At 37.9% G+C, this 21,510-nt stretch overlaps 1 protein-coding gene across 2 annotated transcripts; it reads left to right on the plus strand.

Moving 5' to 3' along the window:
- The first annotated feature begins 8,410 nt into the window (after nucleotides 1–8,410).
- On the plus strand, nucleotides 8,411–21,012 carry TMEM267 (transmembrane protein 267). Of its 2 annotated transcripts, XM_072605694.1 has the most exons (4): nucleotides 8,411–8,499; nucleotides 11,056–11,172; nucleotides 13,405–13,792; nucleotides 18,986–21,012. In XM_072605694.1, the coding sequence occupies exons 3-4, from the start codon at nucleotides 13,469–13,471 to the stop codon at nucleotides 19,319–19,321; spliced, it is 660 nt and encodes a 219-aa protein (XP_072461795.1). In that variant the 5' UTR covers nucleotides 8,411–8,499; nucleotides 11,056–11,172; nucleotides 13,405–13,468; the 3' UTR covers nucleotides 19,322–21,012. The 2 variants fall into 2 exon arrangements, with proteins under 2 accessions (XP_072461795.1, XP_072461796.1); XM_072605695.1 differs by lacking the exon at nucleotides 11,056–11,172 and having other exon boundaries at nucleotides 8,415–8,499.
- Nucleotides 21,013–21,510: the final 498 nt, after the last annotated feature.

Genomic DNA, 21,510 nt, shown 5'->3' on the forward strand with positions numbered 1-21,510 from the left:
AGGAATATGACAGTTCCTGCCCTTGAGTAGTTTACAGATGTATAAGCAAAATGTGTTGTAGTCATTATATTATAATCTGCTGGGGCTGGACAATTAGTACACTTCTAGCCTGCAGAATTTTTTTATTCAAAATAAACTAAATTAAGAATTTGTTCACTTATTTCATTTCTCTGATCCAAGGATATTTTTTCCCTGTAATTGTATGAGAGAACTGTGGGTTAGAAGTCACTACAGAAAAAACCTTTCAATCCTACCTCTACAAATTCCCTATGCAATATCTTAGTGCCAGGATTTCATTTTCCTTTAAGAAACTAAAGAGGTCTTAAAGTTTTATACTAATGATACCCTATATCCAGGGGGAAAAGAGCCATTTTGGAATTAAAATTTGCCATAATAAAGGACCAGTGCCATCACTCACATATCCTTTGAAAGTGGGCCAACAATCACTTTCATCATCAGTTGACCTCCCTATCTTTCCTGGCAAGACCCCCAAGATAAAAAAAAGTTCTTAATTCAAATTCAGTGTTAGAATTTGTTTACTTACTGTTGTTGCAAGAATAATTTTCTTTTATTTTTTCATCATCATACAGCATTTTAGGATACTACGAACTATAGGTTCCTTTGGTTTAGCCTGGGAGCTTACCCACCGCTTATAACTCATCTTACCTGTTAAAATGCGTTCCAGGTTCTGAACAACCAACTTTTACAAACATTTGGAAAACAATCTATTTGAAAATAGAAGATACCACATATAATATATAAGGAGGTGGTTTTAAAGGAATTGTGTGACATTCCATTCCTTTTTTTAAGGATGTATTCAAATTTTGTATTTAAAATTGAAATAGCTGAAAAAAGTGACTACCAATAAAAATACTCTGTTACATAAAATGATAGTTTGTTCCCAGATTAAGTTACAAGAACCCAGGACTTGGTATGGGAAGTTGCATAGATAAGTAAGCAAATATAAAGTCATTATGGCCATGAGTATCATAAGGGAATTATTTTTATATCTAAATAACTTGACCACGGGTTAGGGAAGTGGCCTTGAGGTTTGGTCGTTGGTAAAAGGACAACGTGACTTTCAGCTCACAAATTTACAGCTTTCCCTTGATAGATTTTCTAGCTAGCAATTGCCTAGTCATAAATGAGGGACAGTAATTGGAAAAAAAATTACAAACATCCCTGTAACAAAAAGAGGGCACAGCAATTGCATGCTAAATATGTGGTCACACAATTTAGTTGGCTCTCAGGTAATATTTCAAACAATATCTCTAAAACAGAACTAATATTTTCCCTTGCTCCCTGAAAAAACCCAAGAGCCACCCCTCCCTTCCTCAGAACTTCTTTATTTCTGTGGACATGACCATCATCCTGTCAGTTACCCAGGTTCATTACTCATTTATTTATCTTTAAGTACTTAACACAGTGACTGGCATGTAGTAGGCATTTAAATGTAGTGCTTGTTTTCTCTCCTAATTCCCTTTACTAATTAGCTGCCCTGTTCTATCGATTTTGCCAACACAACTCTTGCATGTTTCCCTTTCCTCCATCTGTATCCTACTACCATCCTAATTTAGACTCATTTTTTCTCATCTCTGCTCTAGCTTCCTAACTGGTTTCTTCTGCTTCCAGTTTGTCCCCTTTGCAATCTATCTTCTATACAATCACCAGAATCTTCATCGGGCATAGGTTTGACCATGTCAAAAACTTGAGTGGCTACTCTATTTCTAGGACAACATACAAAGTTCTTAGCCTGGCATTTCCTTCATAGACCTCCAGTGTTATTTAACACTGGCCCACCCCCCCATAAACTATATTCCAACCAAACTAGATACCTATTATTCCCTGGATTTGATATTCCATCTCTTGCCTTCATGTTATTCAGTCGTTTCAACTGTGTCTGACTCTGTGTGACCCTGTTTGGGGGTTTTCTTGGCAAAGATGCTGGAGTGATTTGCCATTTTCTTCACCAGCTCATTTGATGAGGGACTGAGGCAAACAAACGGTTAAGTGACTTGCCCAGGGTTGCACAGCTAATAAATGTTGAGGCTTAAATCCAGGAAGATGAGTCTGACTCCAGGTCCAGAACTCTAACCACTGTGCCACCTAGCTGCTTTACACCATTTACCATGTGCTTGTAGATGCATTCGTTGTAGGTTCTACTCCAAACCCTTGTTTTTCTTGAAGACTCAACGCAGGCAGTTATATCCTATCCTGAACCCTTTCCTGAAAACCCTCTACTCCTACCAGTTGTAAGCACTCTCCATCCTCATGTTACCTTGTATTGTTACATTTGTCAATAAAATGTTAGCAACTTAAGGTTTTGTTTTTTTTACTTTATCTCTGGTGCCTTGCACGAAGTAAATGCTGCTTACTATTGCTGAATTATACCATAGTGGTGCAAAGATGATCTCATTTGTGTATTTCTAAGGTCTTTCAATAAGATGTGCAAAAAACTTTTTTTTTGTCACATTAACAGATACTTTTAACCCTAATTAGATTGTTATTTTTGGTAAGTATATATTTTTTACTATATTGGATTTTTTTACCCAAATTTAAAATTTCAGGAATAACACAACCTTGACAAAATGCCTTGGGAAATTATTTAATAAAATTTTTGTTGATTTTCCAGATTTAGCAAAGCAATTTCAAGAGAAATTTGGAGAAATCAGAAAGAAGCCACGAAACAATGACAAAAATAATGAAAGAGATCAGAAATAAACTTAGGCAAAGTTAATTCAAAAAATACTCATGGATTTAGTATAAATAGACACGAAACCAATTTTAGTGAGCCTTGTAAAGGTCTTTCCTATGAAAACTGAGTATTCATAAATAAGTTTTAAGTCTTGTTATTTTTTGAATAGCACCTGGACACTTAGTAGATAGCCTGGGGTTTAGGCCTGAGTCCTGGTCCGTGATGTGTAGGCCTGGTTACCAGTTTCTCTGCTACACCCTTAAAAAGGGCTCTCTGTTCTTGTTGCTACTTGGATGAAGTAAGGGTGTTTGGTAATGCCAGAAGTTCCCCATAGTTATTTTCACTGCAATAGAAGTCCCCAAAAGTCAGTATTAGGAATGAAGCTTCAGTGTATAAAGAGCCCATGGGTGGCAACTGTAGTTATTATGATGGTAACAGAGGTAACTAGGTGACTGAGACATCAAAGGGCAGTCTAGCTTGACATCTGTGAATATGGTGTATGTGTTCTGAAGTCCTGAAATGAGCTGCCTTGCATTCTGTGAAGACACTCATTGAGTGAAGAGAGCCAGATTGAATTGGAATTTACTAGCTTCAGTCTCCTTACCCTTACCCTTTACAGGTTTTGCCAAGTTGCCATTAGGCCAATGACAAATTGATTACTGAAATTAAAATGTTTTTCAGTAAGCTCTTTTCTGCCTATCCCTAACATGTCTTACAGCAGTATATACTCTGGTTAATAAATTCAGAATTGGAAATTTCTCCAAGACTTTTTTCAGCTTAGCTGTTTGAATTAAATTGTACCATGCTTGGCATTCTGTTCTTTATGGAATAAACTAATGTTTTTGACAGAAGAACAAGGATTTGACAAGTAGTAAATGATGTCTCATGACTGAAAGGAAAGTTCAGCGAAATAGGGTAGATTGCTTAAATTAGTATTGCCTAAGTAGTAGTACAGCACTTGGAGAACACGAGGTTCTAATTCTCCAATGTCCCTTGCATCTCTCAAATTCTGATTCTAATTACAGTTGCTGCATCTACCTCTGCTTTCTGAATTTGGTGTTGACTTTTAACTTCTAAATCTTTCCTCGTTTGTGTGTAAAAATATTGTCATTTAGGAAGAAAGGACTTGGTAGCACATTTAAGATAAATAGGGATAGAGACCATTTTTCTTGTAATTGCCTTGGAACTTGTCTACTGATCAATAAGTAGTTATTGAGTCTTACTATGTGCTAGGTGCTAAGCACTCTGGGGTATTGAGAAGTAAGACATGGTCCCTGACAACTCACAATTTAGCTAGGGAGATGACTAAGATAGTTATCAAACATTAATGGCACAGTTCCTAGTTCCTATGATAAGGGATTCAAACTAAGTGCTGTAGGAGTTCAGAGAAGGGAAAATAAATTTGAGATTTTTCCCCACCTTCACTCTACTTAGTGCCTTTGCCCTAATTGAGGCACTTAAAAATTTCTCTTCCAGCCAAAAAATGGCCAGTCTTTCTGTCTCTAGTCACTCCCTCTTCCATCTCACTTTCAAATAGTTGCCAAAATAATCTTTCTAAAACAGGTCTGATCATGTCACTCTACTACCTAAAAGCTTGCTATTGTAGCAAACTTTTTAGCCTGACTTTTAAGGCTTTCCATAAACCTAGCTTTTTAGTCTTATTTCAGACATTCTATATTCTGGTAAAATTGAACTGTTAGCTATTCTTCATCTTGTTCTGCATTATCCCACCACTTTAAATGCATGCAAGTATCTTCCATATGTGAAACACATTCCATATCTCTTCTTCGAAATAACTCTCTCCATTTAAAGCTTAGTGCAGGTGTTACTTCATCAAAGCTTTCCCTTTTCCCCCCAACTAAAAGTCATATTTCCCTCACATTTTCTTAAAAGCATTTTGCATATTATATTATATGTTATAGTATGAGTTCATTGGGGGGCAGTATCTTTTTTTTTTTAATCTAGCATAATGCCTTATACATAGTAGGCACAAAATGTTTGTTGAATTGAGAGAGGGAGTAACTAGAAAAGGCATCCTAAAAGGGTGATTTGGGCTGCCCCTGTTAAATTAGGTGGAATTTGGATGAGCCGAGGGGAAAAGGAGAATACCATGCATGAGCAAGGGGCATAATATGAGCAAAGGTAGGGGAATGTGCCTGGCCTATCTATGACAGGTGAAAAAATTCACCTGATAGAAATACATGTTGAAGATTAAACTCTCCTTGATCATAAAATAAACGAGGAGTTGAAAGGTATCTTCTTACCTTAACTTCATCTAGTTCAACTCCCTCATTTTATAAATGAAGACCCAGGAAGGTTGAGAGACACTAAGTGATAGCTAGGATAGCCCAGGTCCTCTGACTAGTTTTCTACTATACCATAGTACTTCTTGATGGGAAAATATGGTTGGATAGGTAGGGTAAGGCTAAATTAAGGAAGGCTTTGAAACCCAAGATGGGAGTTTAGGTCAAGTTTTTGAGCCCAGTAGTGATATGGTAAAAGCTGTGTCTATGGAATAATATTAATATGGCAGAGTTCTTTGGGTGGATTAAAGGAGAAGGGGAACCATTCTCAGAACGGGGGTGGGGGTGGGGGGGAGAGAGGGAACTTTTAGATAATTAAGTGCCATATACACAGGGTAGATACTTAAATGAAAATTAAACACACACACACACACACACACACACACCCTTTAGTTCCCTTTAGTCATGGACTAAAATGAATCTGGTCTTGGAGAACAAGAACCTTTCACTTGTATATCTGGTAATTTGTTGAGTTATTCCAAGAAACTTTCTCTGCCCCAGAGAAGATAAATAAGCTGAATAGGTAAATACTGGAAGAAGAAAGACTTCCTCTTTTTCATGAAAGAAATCAGTTATATGCCAAGTCCTATCTTTTATTAGAAGACGTCCTTCCCCTAATGGGGGCACAATCTACCCAGTAGTCTAAGGTATTCACTTTATGTTTTTTGCCTATCTTGAGATTTCTGTTTCTGAGTAACTGTGGTTATCAGAAAGCATTATTTCCATTTGTTTTATTTACATGACATACCCCCAGAATCTCATGGAAGTGCATTGAGGATCAGTTGAGATGGTCTGGCAACTCTTACAGAATCAGGGTGTGGTCCTCTGGAGGATACAACAGTAGGATGTGACGTATAGATTAGCTGGACATACTAGGCCAAGATGATTATAGGGTCAGGATCTGTACAACCACCCTCCCACCCCCCACCCCCCACCTCCCCTACCCCCGCCATAACTCAGTAACAAAACAGGGGCAAACCAAAAGAACGTAGGAGTGACAAAAACACTGTGGCCTTGAATAAGTCCCTACCTGAATCAGAGCCTTCAGACAAGAGGACACCAGAACACATGAAAGACTGGTAATGTAAAGGCTGTTGGTGCTATAAATGACCCTTGGAGAAAGAATACATTCTGATATATTGTGGACGGGGGTTTCTGCTAATTTTTGGATTTTCCCTTAAACTGTTTTTAATTCTTTATATGTTGTCTTCCCCAATTACTTTGCAAACTCTTTTAGGGAAGGAACTGGTTTTTTTCATTTTTATTTGTATCCCCAGAACTTAGCACAGTGCCTGGTACATGTTTTTTTTTCAGTTCTGTCCAAGTCTTTGTTACTCATTTGGGGTTTTCTTAGCAGAGATACTAGAATGATGTGCCATTTCCTTCTACAGTTCATTTTACAGATGAGGAAATGGAGGCAAGTAGGGTTAGGTGACTTGTCCAGAGTCACACAGCTAGTAAGTGTTTGAGGCCAGATTTGAACTTAGGTAGATGCACATAGCAGGTGCTAAATAAATGTTTATTGACTGACTGTGGCCAATCAATAAGAAGAGTAGGTGGTGCTAGCCTTTTGGACTGGACTGTAAATACATTGTCTATTTTCTAAATGAGGGCTCAGACCAAGTGAAATGTAATTTTTAAATACCTAAAAGTATCAGAATATCAGGATCCTTAATGCACAAATCACAGGTTAACTAAGGTTTATGTATCGGACAAACATTTCATTCTATAGACTTCAAGAAAAGACGTGGGTTAGGTAACTGATAGTACAGTGAGATAATTTTGGAACTGGTTAAAGGATCCAATGAGTAGTCATCACCTTGGAGGAGGGCTCTGGGCCTTTGATCTATTTTTTTAATCAATGACTTAGATGAAGGCATATTAGACATGTTTGTCAGATTTGCAAATGACATGTAACTAGGAATGACAGTTATCATATCAGAGGAGAGTCAGGATCCAAAAATATCTCAGCAAGGATTGAGCAAGGAAAACAATCTAATAGGATAAAATTGAAATAGGAAGAAATGTAAAGTTCTACACTTGGGTTCAAAAAATCAATTTCACAAACACCCAGAGAGGAAGGACATTTCATATGAAAAAGATTTAGAAGACTGTAAGCTCATTATCAGTTAACGGATGACCTAAACTACATTCAGAGGCATTACTTTCCAGAGCAAAGGGGATGACAGTTCCACTGAATTCTGCCCTGATACCTGGGATGTTCAAATTCTGGGTCACACATTTTAAGGTCATCTAGAAGAAAATCAAAATGGTGAGAAGTCTGGAAAACATCTTGTAAAAGCATTGGAGCAAATTTAGTCTGGAGAGGGATGCAGGAAAGGAAGCTTGTGCATAGACCAGCCCGGGGGAGCCTGGAAAGGCTCATTACCAGTGGGCTACATGTTCATTGACAGACTGCGGCCAGTCAGTAACAAGAGGAGGTGGTTCTAGCCTTCTGGACTGGGTTGTAAATAAATAAATAAAGCCAAGAGGTAGGCAAAGAAAATTTGTTGGAGTCCTCAGTCCTGCGGAGCCAGACTGCAGGGGTGGGGAGCGCTAGAAATCCAAATCAGATTTCAGACAGTCTGCAAGCACTGATTGAACTCTCGGTGGTCTGTCTTATCAAAACCAAGAAACTTCTGCTCCAAGAACTGGACCCTCTTACGTCATCCTCTGTAACAGGGACCGGAAAGCCAAGGAAGGCCGGAGATGATCTTCAGGTTATCCCGTAGATCCTCGTTGGCACGACGTCCGCCTCTTACCCCGGGGGCTCCCGCGGGGGCCAGGCTGCTCTGGGGTTCCTTTCTGGGCATCCCAGGCTTGGCCCGGTGGGGGCCCGGCCCGGCCCGGCCCGCAGCTCCTAAGGGATGCCTGGGGTCCGGGTGGGGCTCCAGGCTCTCCTGGGGAGGCCGGGCCTCGCTCCGCGGCGTCCCGGACAAGCCCCCGGGCGGCGGGGGATACTTCTCCGGGCACGTGCTTCCCTCCCGGCTCCAGGGCCAGGGCCGCCGTCCCCGTCAGCTGCGCCTCGAAGTCGCGAAGACTTGAGACTTCCAGGCAAGGGCGGGCCCCGAGGGGCCTTGGTGGAAAGGAAGGCTCGGGACTTGGTGCGAGAAGAGTTAAGGTTCCCGAGTCCTCCTCGCCCTCTTCCTCCTTCCTCCCGTCCTCTTCCGTCCCCTTTCCGTTCTCTCTCTCCCCTCCTCCTCCTTCCCCCTTTCCTCTTCACTTCGCCCTTCCTCCCTCCCTCCCTCCCTGTCCCCCTCTTCCCTCCCTCCCTGTCCCCCTCCTCCCTGTCCCCCTCCTCCCTCCTCCTCCCGGGAGGCCAGCCAGGTATCCCGTCAGCCCCCGGGCGGCGCAGCGTCAGCCCGCTGCTGGGGCTTCTCTAGCCGGCTCCGCGCGTCTCGCTGGTGGGCAGCGGTAGAGCCGCGGGTTCGGCTCCGCACCGACGAGGTCGCTCGCTCCCGGGGTCGCGGACGGACAGACGGACAACGCCGGAGTCATTCGGTCGGTAGCCGCGGGCGGACGGGCGGCTCCTCCTGGACTCGGTCTGCTTCGAGCTGGACGGGTCTGGGGCGACCTCGGGGGTGGCTTTTGTGGGGCGGAGAGAGGATGGGGGGGTCGGTGGTCCCGGGGCCGCCCCCGAGGCTCGGAAGGCAGGGAGGCCCCGGAGCTGGGGCGGGAGCGGCACCCGAGCCGTCCCCCGCCTTCGGCTCTGCCGCTGTCCTGTCTGGGGAGGAAGGTCGCAGCCCGCTCCGGCTCGGCTCCGGCTCCGGCTCCGGCTCCGGCTCGGGTCCGGCTCCGGCTCCGGCTCCGGCTCGGCTCCGGCTCCGGCTCCGGCTCCGGCTCGGGTCTGGGCGCGCTGAGCTCTGCGGGTCCCGCTCCCCCAGCCCCGCCCCGCGGCCCCGGGAGCTGTCCAGCACCGGCGGAGCTGAGCTTGGCTTCCCCCGCCCTCTTCCACCTTCCAGCCTCCTGGGGGGCGGATTCGGGGGCTGCCGCCTGCCCTCCGATCCCCTCGGGCTGCGAGAGAAGCTGCAGAAATGAATTGGCTGAGCGCTAGGCAGGAGAAAGCCGGGGCCCCGCTGTTCTCCCGGGAGCGGAGATGCTAACTGAGTCCTGACACCTCCTGGTCCGCCCTCCCCCTCCCCCCAAAAAAGAAAACGTCCTTATCGAAGTTTTCTGCTGTTCCAGAAGATTGACTTGGAGAACCTGCTTCGCCCTGAAACATCACCAAGTTTATAAATACCGTTTTTATCAGTTACTCTCATGGGAACCTGCTGAAAGGAGGCTAGGACTAGCAGGGATATTTCGGAGAGTTCTCTACTTGAATTCCCAAAGGTTATGTTTAACCCTATGCTGTTTATATACAAGGTGTTCCAAAAGTCTTTGTGCATTTTTAAGCTGTTGAAGCTATTACAGCTTAAGATTGCACTAAGACTTTTGGAACACGGTGTAACTTAGTAAAGGTACATAGATGGCATGCTTATCAGATTTTTAGATCTAAAAGCCTTCTTTCAGATTCCTTTGGGAACAGTTGATGAAAAGGATTTTATAAATTTCAATTCACCGTTTATTTATTAAGCACCTTCTGTGTGCAAAACACTGTACTAGGCACTGGGGATACAAAGACAAAAATGATAAACAGTCATAGAATTATAGATAGATTCTTTAGAATTGGAAGAACCTCCAAAGCCAGCTACTCCAACCCCTTCATTTTACAGAGGCCTTGGGAACTTAGGTGACTTGCCCAAGGTCACACAAGTAATAAGAGTCAGAGGTATCTTTTGAAAACTAGGTCCTCTGACTGCAGATCTACTACTACCACTGTACTAATGCTACCTCCCTCTTTGTCCTCAAAGGGCTTATAGTCTACTGAGTGCTATAATATGTAAACATATAAATAAGTACAAAGGAAATTGATATTAGAAACTAGGGAGATCAGGAGAAACATCCTATAGGTGGTAGCACAAAGGTGAACCTTGAATTAAATTAAAGGTAAAGATGAGAAGAAAATGCATTCCTGTCATAGAGGGATAGCCTGTGCAAAGACAAAAAGGCCAGAGGAGTGCTAAGTTCAAGGAACCAATGTTGACGGTTTGAGCAGAAGCCAGACTAAATGAAGAGGAATAATTGAAATAAGTCTCTAAAGGGAAGCTAGAGCCAGATTTTGAAGAGTCTTCAGTGCTGTGCTCGAGAATTTGCCCTTTATTCTAGAAGCAATAGGGAGCTACTCATGAGTAGAGCTACATGATATGGTTAGAGTTATACTTTAGGATTATTTTGGTAGTACCGTGAAGAATGAATAGGAAATGGGAAGAGAATTAAAGCAGGGGAACAAATTAGAGGCTATTATATCAGTCTAGAAAAAAGGTAATGAAGGTTTGAGTTAGGTGGGGTGGTTGACTCTGAGTAGAGAGAAGAGGATGACAGTTGCAAAAGACTATAGAGCTGAAAAACTTAGGAGCTGTATGAATGAGGACATCAACGAAAAGAAAGAGTTATGGATATCCTTGATAAAGTGAACTGGAATGACTAGAAGGGTAGGGATACCCTCAACATAATTAGGAAAAGTTGGAGGGTCAGTTTTATCTTTGTGTGCTACTAATAGCACTTTTCAGATAGTAGGCACTTAATAGGTCTTTGTGAAATATGTGAATGAACATGTCTTTTGGCAGCTTTAATTTCACACCTTCTCTTGGCAGGTACAAAATGTTCAGACTCCTTCCCCAATTTCCCTGTATTCTTAACTTTTCACAACCTATCCATGAACAGGAAGGGAGAGTTGGGGGAAATGGAAAACAACTCCTCCCCTTTTCTTTGTAAGTTGTGTGTTGTTAGAACTGTCCAGTCGGTCCCAATACTAATATTAATCTATAACTGAACCAACTAAGGTACTTGGAGTTTCTGTTCACCTTAATGGTGGCCGACAAAAGCATTGTAGAAGGCCAATGCAAGCAAAGAAAAACCATCTTTATTTCCATTTATAAAACACAGATATCAGACAGCTTTCTTCTATCCCTGAGTTCTTATAAATAAGCATTTTTATCTTTTTCCTGTTTTTAGTTCCCATTAAACTGGCTCTCAGTTTCTTGTGGTAAATGATGTTCCAGTTCATGCCCTCATGATGTCATATCAGCTACCAGACCATTTTGGTGTATATAACCTGCACATAGATGTAAGGTTAGTATTATAAGTTTTATGGTTTGTTAAATAGTTGGTAGTAAAAAAGAAAGTGAGATAAAACATATTTATGGAATTACTTTACAAATTTGTTGGGGTTTTTTTTTTTAATTGGTTGCCTAACACAAATTACAGATATAACTAGGACTGGGTAGCTGATCACTGACTTGAAGGAAGATTTCTTTTTCTCTCTGATAGTCTAGGCATTTCTGTCCCAAAGCCTCATGGTTCTTTGCTGAGTTATGCTACCTGGTAAGACCCTGTTCCTTTATCTGTCCCCATTCCCCATTCTCATGGTCCTATCACCATAAAATCTTTGCTTTCCTTCTTTCTCTCTAATACCTCTTTCCCCACCCTAGCAGCCCACCTTTGGTCTTCACATTTGCTCTTCACAGAGACACAAGTTGGACTCTAGGACCAGACTGCTTAATCTCCTGACACAACTCTCTTTTAGTAAGACTGCCTTCTGTAGTGCTATTGCTGCCACCTGCCCCCATCCCCCAAAATATTTTTGTGTCAGGTGAAGAAATTTTGCAGTTATACCTCTGACAACTATTTGAAACTATCAAAGAAAAGATGTGGTTCAACTTTTATGTATTTCCTGGCTTCATTATGCATTTGCATTTCAAATTTAGTTATGTTAATCATATATATTATACTGATTTAATCTGAAGTAAAAGCCAGTGACATAATCTGAAGACACTACAAACTCTAAGGTTTTTAGACAAAGAATGAATCTTCAAAGTAAACTGAAGCATCCATTGGCCCTTTGTCAGTATTTAACCTAAGTTAATGGTACCTGAAAATAGGCATCATTACTAGAATATTTATGTGGCACCTTAAGTTTTACAAAGCATTTTATATACACAGATGTTATTACCTTTTAGTTGATTAATTTAATTTAATTAATGTTGTTACCATTTATAGACAATGAAACTAAAGTCTCAGAGAAGTTAAGTAGTTTTTGTTACATATTAAGTACTTGTGTCACATAGATGATGTATGAAGAGACAGGATTCAAACCCACATCTTTCTGATTCTAAATCCAGTTCTTTGATGGCACAGTGGATAGAGGTCTGGACCTCAAGTCAGGAAGACTTGAGTTCAAATTCAGCCTCAGATACTTGCCAACTGTGTGACCCTGGGCAAGTCATTTAATTTCTGTTTGTCTCATTTTCCTGAGCTATAAAATGGAGATAATAATGGCACCTACCTTTTAGGTTTGTTGAGAAGATCAAGTGGGATAATGTTTGTTTAAAAAATAAAAGTGCTTAGCACGGTTCCTGGCACATAGTAGGCACTACATAAATGCTTATTCTCTTCCCTCCACTCCCCCCACCCCCATCCACTGTGTTATACTTAGCTTTTCTGTAAGAATGTCTGAGAAGTTTTAGTCTCAACTGCACTTCCTAAATTCTGCATGTTGTACTTGACTATTACAGAGTGACCAAGAGTTCTGTGTATCTTTAGAGAATTATTCATATTTATAGTTATTTGGCCAGTCAGTCCACACAAGAAAGACCAAGTGGATGAAGACCATTGCCCATATATCAACATATGTATAGATGAATTACTTGTAAAGCTCGTTCATAATTACGTATAGCTGGTACAGCAATATAGATGGACAATGAGTTGGGTCCAGAATTGAACAGAAGGAAGGAGTAGAATAGGTTGGATTACCTTTGAGTAATTATAAAAATCTCCTCTATTGACAATGAGTTTCCCAGAAAAGTGAAGGCCTTTCCATTTAATATTAACCAGTATTGTAATGTGACAGCAAAACATAGAATACAACAGCCTTTGAAAAATTAGCAGTTAAAGTAACTCAGAGGGCAGTGGAGAAGCTTGTATTTCATATATTTCATGTATAGGAATATTTTTACTGGAGCTGTGATCTCACTTGTAGAGAGAACTTCCAGTGAAGACATTCCCTTTATCATACATACCAACAACTGTCCTGCAATTTATAGTCTTAGACTATTTCCTGGGGGCATTGAGAGGTTAAGTTTCAAATTAAATTTTAAGATTAGACAAATATTCTGGATCTTGTAGCCAGTATGTGTCAGAAGCAGAAGTTGAACACAGGTCCTCCTAGGTCTCAGGCTGGCTCTCTTATCTACCAAATGCTAAGTTGCCTGTCTCCCATATGTGATTATCATAATAATATTATCTTATGTGTAAGTAGTGAATATTGGTCCTAATCTTAATCGTGTTTTATCCATTCTGTTACAGGATATGGGAATATGTAAACAAAAGTAGACTACAAGTTCCCTGATGGCATTTAAAATACAGCAACATGTCAACTGTGATGGCAACTGAGACCGAGAAGACCTTCGCTCTCCTCCAGACATGTAGCACTCTGTCTGTCATTTCCAGCCTTGGTTTAGGTTTGTTCTGCTTTGTAGCAGACAGACTTTTGCAGTTTTCTTTCATTCAGCAAAATGACTGGCTTAGAGCCCTCTCTGATAATGCAGTGCATGGGATAATTGGAATGTGGTCATGGGCAATAGTAATTGGACTGAAGAAGAAGAGTGATTTTGGAGAAGTCATTTTGGCTGGATTTTTAGCCTCTTTTATTGATGTGGACCACTTTTTTCTAGCTAGATCTCTCTCTTTAAAGGTAAGAAACATATTATTTTAATTTTCTTTTTATCCTTCCAAATAATCTCAGCTATGTATTCTTCACATCAGTTCTTAAAAACTTAAGGCTTATTTTGATTTTCCTTTTCTTTTCATTTACTTTATAATAATGGCATATAGTTATAAAAAAAAGTTATTGCATAGCATTTATAAAAGTCCAAAACATGCAAAGAACTGGGTTTTTTTTTAATCCAACCCATCATTTTCTTTTTTGTTATAAACTTAGTCAACAAACATTTTGTTACACGAGAAACAAAGTAGAGATAGTATATAAAATTGTAAGTCTGTTGCATACATTATACGTACAAGGTAGAAACAAAGTAGTAGTTTTTATCTCCTTTTGAACTTCTTCTGTAGATTGTTCTGTGTATTTTTTAAATGTTTTATTGATGCTGTTTTCTTTCTTCCTTTCTTCCTTTCTTTCTTTTCATTTCTGTCACTACCAACTAATTCTCCCCTTTCTCTCAATGAAAACCTTCCTCTATAACGATAAGTATAGAGAAGCAAATCAAATCATTATGTTGGTCATGTTTGAAAATATGTCTCATTTTAAACTTTAAATCCATCACAGCTCTGCAAAAGGAGGGAAAGTATGTTTCAGCTTCAGTCTTTTAAAATCTTGATCATTGCATTGACCAGAGTTTTGAAAACTTTCAGAGTTGTTATCCTTGACAATACTGTGGTCATCCTGTAAATTATTCTCTGTTTCTACTAATTTTTTTCTGCAGTAGTCATACAGATATTTTCAAGATTTTCATAGTTGTAATTATATCCACATGCCACAATTTGTTCAGCTATTCACCCAGCTGGGTTTCTGCTACAACAAAAAATACTTGTAGAAATTCTTTTTGTACTGTTGGGTCATTCCCCTCAATTTTTGACCTTGGGAGTACATGCAAAGTACTGGTATATGTAGGTCAAAGGATATATACATTCAGTACATATACATCAGTAATATAACTTTTGGGTAGCACTCCAAATTAATTTCTGTAATGGTGGGACAAATTCATTGTTCTAACAGCAATCTATTAGCGTTTGTCTTTCCAGATCTCTCTAACATCTGTTATTTTCTTCTTTCGTTTGTCTTTACTTTTTTGATGTGATAAGGTAGAACCTCAGGGTTAATTATCATTTCTCATATTGTTGATTGGGAGGTTTTTGAAATATGGTTATTTTTCATGATTATTGATATCTTGCTTTTTTTTTTTTAATATGAAAACTCCCTGTTCATGTCCTTTTACCCTTTATCCATTGGGGAGTGGCTCTTGTTCTTCTCGATATATCTTGGATAGCATACCTTTATCAGAGAAATTTGCTGCAAAGATTTTTTTCTGTGCTGATTCCTTTCTAATTCTAATTTTCCTGGTGCAAAAGCTTTTCAATTTTATGCAACTGAAATTGCTCATTTTGTCTTCTGTGATCACTTATATCTGTTGTTAATGTAAGAATTCTGTTGCTAGCAATTACTGTTAAAAGTATCTCTTCTCTAATTTTTTCTATGATAAGAACGTATATTTGGGTCATACATACATTTTGAGTTTATTGTGGTACGTAGTATAATATGTTGGTCTAAATCTAATTTCTGCCAGATTGCTTTCAAGTTATCCCAATAGCTTTTAAGTCCTAACCCCAGCAATTGTTGTCCTTGAACTGTTTTTGTGAACTAATCTGTTGTTTCTATTTTAACCGGTACCAAAATGCTTTTTGACAGTTACTATCTTATAGTATAAATTGAAATCTGGTATTTCCAGACCCCCATCATTCCTGCTTTTTCCAATATTTCTGTTTGAAATTCTTGACCTTTTCTTCTCCATATGAATGTCTTTAATTATCAGTGGCTATTTTTGCCAAGTGATATTTGTTAATTTGTGTTTCCTTATCAAAACTCTCTGTTTATATCCTTTGACCATTTATCTACTGTGGACTTGGAGTTAGTTAACTTTGTAAATTTTAACACCTTTTTATATATGTTTTGATGTCAGATTTTCATTTGTTACAGTTTTCATAAATATGCAATATGTTGTTTTTTCTTTTGTTTCTTTTGTTTTTATTGTACAGAATTTTTTATTCAAATATTTTTAAGGACCTCCATTTTGTCCTTAATAATTTCTTCTTTCTGTTTAATAGGAAAAAAGTTCTTTCTATGTATTGCTCCATTTTCTGCCATTCTTTTTATAGTTTTAAAAAATGGTTGTCTATCATCCAGCAGAAATTCACTAAAGATGTAATACAAAAGGTGTGTCTAAACCAATTTTCTACTAAATTATTAGCCAAATTTTTCAGGGATAATTGTTAAATAATGAATCTTTTATCCAGTTTTTTTAATTTATCAAAGATTAATTTTTTGTTTATATTTGGTTAGCTAGCTGGTATCTTTTGTCCCACTGATTTCTTTCTCTCTCTTTTTTTATTCCGTAACTTTATAATATGTTTTAAAGCCTGAGGAAGATGAGGGGATTTTGTTCTTTTTAAAAGCAATGTGATAGATTAATTTCACAAGTTACATATTTAGAAATTATTTTAAACCTGTGATCTCTGTTATAATACTTTGGATGAAGTAAATATTCAAATGTTAACTTAGTAAAAAAAGACTTTTTTTGTTTAAAACCATTACAAAATCATGACTCATCTAGTAGGTAATTTTCATCAGGCTAAATGTTATACCATTCTTTTCATTTCTTAAGAGTAGAATATTGAAAATCATTTTCTTCATATTTACCAGTAGATGGCACCATTCATCTGCAATAAAGATCAGTGAAGCTTTATTTGGTTACTTTTGAGTAATAGTCTTTTATATTTATTTGTGCAGCAATCTACTTTTCTTCTTCTTTCTTCATGATTTGTCTATAAACAAGTTGTCTATTAATATTCTAGCAAGCAACCTGGAAACAAGAAGTTCCTTGTTGTCTCTTTTCCTATCTACTAACAACAGGATTCACTACTTAAAATGAAGAGCTGAGCAATGTTAACAAACTTTAAATAGTCATAGAAAATTGCCATCTCTGGCTATAAAACAGCGAGGAGCTAAGTGTTTGATAAAGGTTGAAACATACCAGCATAAACCTAGGATTCGATAAACACTCGTGTAATAATTGACCCAGATTTTTTTTATTCTGTCACCAAGGATAACTTTTACTTCCCACTGGAAATAAAATCTCCTGGTTAATTGTTTGACTTCATATTTGTATTTGTTTCTTTTTCTTTTTTAAAAAATAAAATAAAATAATTTACTTGTAACATTTGCTTTTTAAAAATTTTGAGTTCCAAATTCTCTCCTTCCCTCCAGTCTTTCCTTGCCCTTTAAAGGCAAGCAATATGATATGACATTTGCATTTGTTTCAAATTAGAATTTTTAATTACACCTTTCATGCTCTAGGTCAGCAGTTTTCAAAGTGTGATCCCAGGATGCCTGGGGGTCCCCAAGACCTTTCAAAAGTCAAAACTATTTTTATAATTATTGTTATTTTTATAATATTTTATAATTATAATAATATAATAAATATATATTATATATTATGTAAATAATAAAAATAAATATAATAAGAATAAAATGCTACTTGCATATTAAAATACTCCCTTTCCCAACTACATATCTGTATGAGGTTAGATTTTCTTCGTGGTCTTCAGCCATAACAACATATTGCAACAGATCAAATGCAGAAGCAGATGTGGAAATCCAACTGTTTTCTATATTAAGCCAGGCGTTAAAGAGATTTGCAAAAATATGTAAAGCAATGCCATTTTTCTCACTATTTTTTTTTCATTTTGGAAGTTAGTTTTTTATGTTAACATGTAATGGGTTGATTATTGCTATTTTAAAATTAATAACTTGATATTATTAATTTTAGTTTCTAATATAGTAAATATTGCTATAATCCACATTAAAAAAGCTCTTTGGGGTCCCTCAGTAATTTTTAAGAATATAAAGAGGTCCTGAAATTAAAAAAAAAATTAGAGTTTCTGCTCTACATACATACAAATACAATATAATAGATTAATTTCTGTTGAAAAATTCAATAATTCAGAAATATAGATGTTTTGAAATTTGTTTATTTACATGTGAGATTCTGGCCAAGATTTAAATAGTTTTCAGTTTTACCGTAAAATAATCGTATTCTCCTTTTTTATGGGATGATCAGAGCTAACTTACTTGAAAAATAGTTCCACTATGTTAATTTTGTCATTAATGATAGTAGTAGTAGTAACTGCTAACATTTATATAGTGCCTATTATATGCCAAGCACTGTGTTAAGATCTTCACAACAACCCTGAAATATTCTATCATTACCACCATTTTACAGTAGAGGAAACTGAGGCAAACAGAATTTAAGTGTGATTTGCTCAGGGTCACTCAGCTAGTGATATCTGAGGTCAGATTGTTTTGAACTTGAGGCTTCTTGATTCCAGGTTCAGCACCCTATTCCCTGTACTACCAGGTCTCTCTGTTCTTCCTAAGGGTTTAGATTCATCTTTATTTAGGATCAAGAGCATGTTTGTTCTGAGTATAAAAACTTGCTTATGCCAGCTGAATGCAATCTCTTGAAGGTCCTAGCAGATTGGAAAGGTGTGAAAGTATGGGCCCAGGGATGATGTGTGTGTGTGTGTGTGTGTGTGTGTGTGTGTGTGTGTGTGTGATCTGAGGTTAGACAGAAGCTGATTTTTTTCTTTTTTGCTACATCAAACCATGACACCAATCTTCTAAGGAATGATAAGATTTTCCAGATATTTTGAAATATTGGAGAAGTACACATAATATTGCTACATGGTTCTGGCAGCTTAGAGGAGAAATAAAGTGATAATGTCATCGTTTTACTAGTACTTTATAATATTTGATGCACTGCTTTGTGTTGACACAGAACAAGGGAGATTCTGGAGACACTTGAAAAGTCACACTTAACCTTTGCTAAGTGTAAGATGTAATTATTAATCATATGATTCCTCAAATCTGATTATTTAAGTAAGAAAATGCCTCCCATTACACCCATTGCCTACCTTTCTGTGTATTTAGTAGTTTTGATTCCTGTATTAGAATGGTTTTAATGACCAACAGAAAAAAAATTTTACTTGGCACTTCAGTTAAGAAACTGGAAAGTAACCGATAAATATCTAAAGAAAAAAAATTTCCCTCCACAAAGAGAAAAAATAGTTGATATTTCTTTTTCTTTTACCCCAGGCTGCTTTGAATCTTCCACATAGGCCTTTTCTCCACTGTTCTACTCTGATACCTGTTGTGGTTCTGACACTAAAGTTGATCATGCACCTTTTCCGACTCAAAGACTCGTGGTGCTTTCTTCCCTGGATGTTATTTATATCTTGGACTTCTCACCATGTTCGGGATGGAATTCGCCATGGCTTATGGATTTGCCCTTTTGGAAAAACTTCTCCCCTGCCCTACTGGCTCTACGTGACCATCACAGCATCTTTACCTCACTTAAGTTCGTTCATTATGTATTTAACTGGGACCAGAGAGTTGATGTCTATAAAACATGGAATTCATATCGATGTCTAAGGGAACGAGGTGGCAGTTTTTGGAGACCACTGTTTAAAAGTAATCATTGAATGTACTCATCATTGAAGTGAATTTTTAAATACATGTCACCTCTGCAGCAATTGTAGTTCTAATATTTACTTTGGTTCCAGAATTGTTTTGCATGGTCATCAAAATGATTCTAATGTGAAGAATCTCATTTATACAGTTTTAGTCAGTCATCTGTTCTATATATATGCCATACTGTTTTGTTTCTTCTACCCCAGCTCATTTATGCCCTATTCAATTTTTCTTGCTTTACCATCGGCATTTTGGGTTTTGGTTTTATTTATTATTTAGGTCGTGATTGTTTCCAAAAAGAATTTTAAGGGGCCATTTCCAAGCAGTCTTCCATATTGGTTGAGTTGAATTGAGGTGAAATTTTGGAGAACTATACTCTTGAGCAGCCTATTTCCTTCTGAAAAGAAGCTCAGGGTCTAGGTTGCCCAAGTTATAGACAGTTAACCTTATGTTGAGCTTAACTCCTGTGAATCTTGAAGCAATGAAATAACTAAAATTGAATGCTGTTTCTTTATTAAAATGACTGCTAGTATTTATTCTGATTTTTTATCTTGCCTGAAAATACAACTTGCCAGGTGCTAATTGTTAATTAAGGACAGAATTAGTTTATCTAAATAGAGTATTGAAAGGGGGTTGGTGGTTGGTATTCATAAATGATATTATCTAATGCTAGAACTAATTTATTATTTTAGGAAATACATTCCTGCTACAATAAAGTATTAGCTATAATGTCATGGTTAGAACAATATTTTATCGAAGTGTTGTCTATCTAGACCTTTTGCCCGTGAATCCCATGCATTGGGGTTTTATCTGTGTATCTAGATATGAATGTGTCTACACTGTTTACAGAATAATAATTAAATGATTTCTTTAGTTATGTCAGTTATGACCTTTGATCTACAACATAACCAATATAGGATCGCATATATGCCATTAAGATTATTCCAGTTGCCATCCATTTATTTATATGCTGTGTCAAAATAATGTATCAGTTAAACGATTTTAAAAACTTAAATTGCTTGCTACTTAAAACGAAAAATGTAAGTTTTCAGAAAATAGTCTAGTTTAAGGAAACTTATTGTCTGCCATACTCCTTTAAATCAATGTCTGTTAAAATGGTTAAGTTTAAAGGAGACATGAACAACTATAATTCTTGGATTTGCATATAGTTTAATGCTACCTTCCTAAAGGGCAGTGCATTCAGGGTCACATGATGCACTTTACTGAACACAAAATCTGTTGTCTTCAGATGTTATTTATATTTTCTTACGGATACATGAACTACAATGCCAATAATGATGCGTGCCTTAATCTGTGAGAAATTATGAATGATTCGTGGAGCCTACTTGAGAAAAGTAGTTTTTTTTATATGTATAACACCAAATTAATGTTAGTAAATTGTCATTAAAGTCTACCCAGGCTGCGACTAATTTAAGTCCTTCAGTGAAAGAGAACAAACACTCGTTATTCTCTCCTTCTTTCCAAATAGGAAAAATAACCAATTTCCAGAAATTAATAAATCAAAGTAGGATTATTCTTTTGTTTACTTTCTTTCTAATAATGTTTAAAAATACTTCATACTTTCTCATTCTGCAAACCAGGTTGGAATTAAATCACAACACAGGATGTCATTAAAGAATGTTCCATTGGCATTTGTCTTTTTCTTATTTCTTAAATTAGTTGGAGGGAGGGGGATAACTTTGAAAATGGTGCTATGTTTAAGTGACTTAATTTTACCAATTAAGAGCAGGCTGGGGTTGATTTCTCCTTCCACCACAGACTCTTCCTTTGATCATTCTGTGAAAGCTATTGTTGTGACCTCTTGCAGGTTAGACATAGGGCAGCGGCTTTTCTACATCTCTCAAGTTCCTCTCCTCACATGCTACCTTGAACTCCACTGTAGTAGCATTGTGGATCTTTGTTAGATCCCAGTGACACGTTATGCCAACACTACCATCATAATATTCCATTTAAAGAGCTGGGGTTGTGCTTTGTCTGCCTGAATGTGTGTTTTCTACTTTTAAACATTCTCAGACAATAACTCTGCCCATGTAGTATTCTCCCTTTGCTACTAGTATATACTTGTATTTGCCTTTATCTACTGCTTCCCTTATCCATATTATTCTTATCTGCCACTCACAATGAAAATC

The sequence above is a fragment of the Notamacropus eugenii genome, chromosome 4 (genome assembly GCF_028372415.1).
Source record: "Notamacropus eugenii isolate mMacEug1 chromosome 4, mMacEug1.pri_v2, whole genome shotgun sequence".
In the NCBI taxonomy this organism is placed as follows: Eukaryota; Metazoa; Chordata; class Mammalia; order Diprotodontia; family Macropodidae; genus Notamacropus; species Notamacropus eugenii.

Coding starts and splice junctions, on each gene's coding strand:
- TMEM267 (XM_072605694.1), top strand. CDS start 13,469: ATGTCAACTGTGATGGCAACTGAGACCGAGAAGACCTTCGCTCTCCTC. Junction 13,793..18,985: donor CTAGATCTCTCTCTTTAAAG/GTAAGAAACATA, acceptor CTTTTACCCCAG/GCTGCTTTGAATCTTCCACA.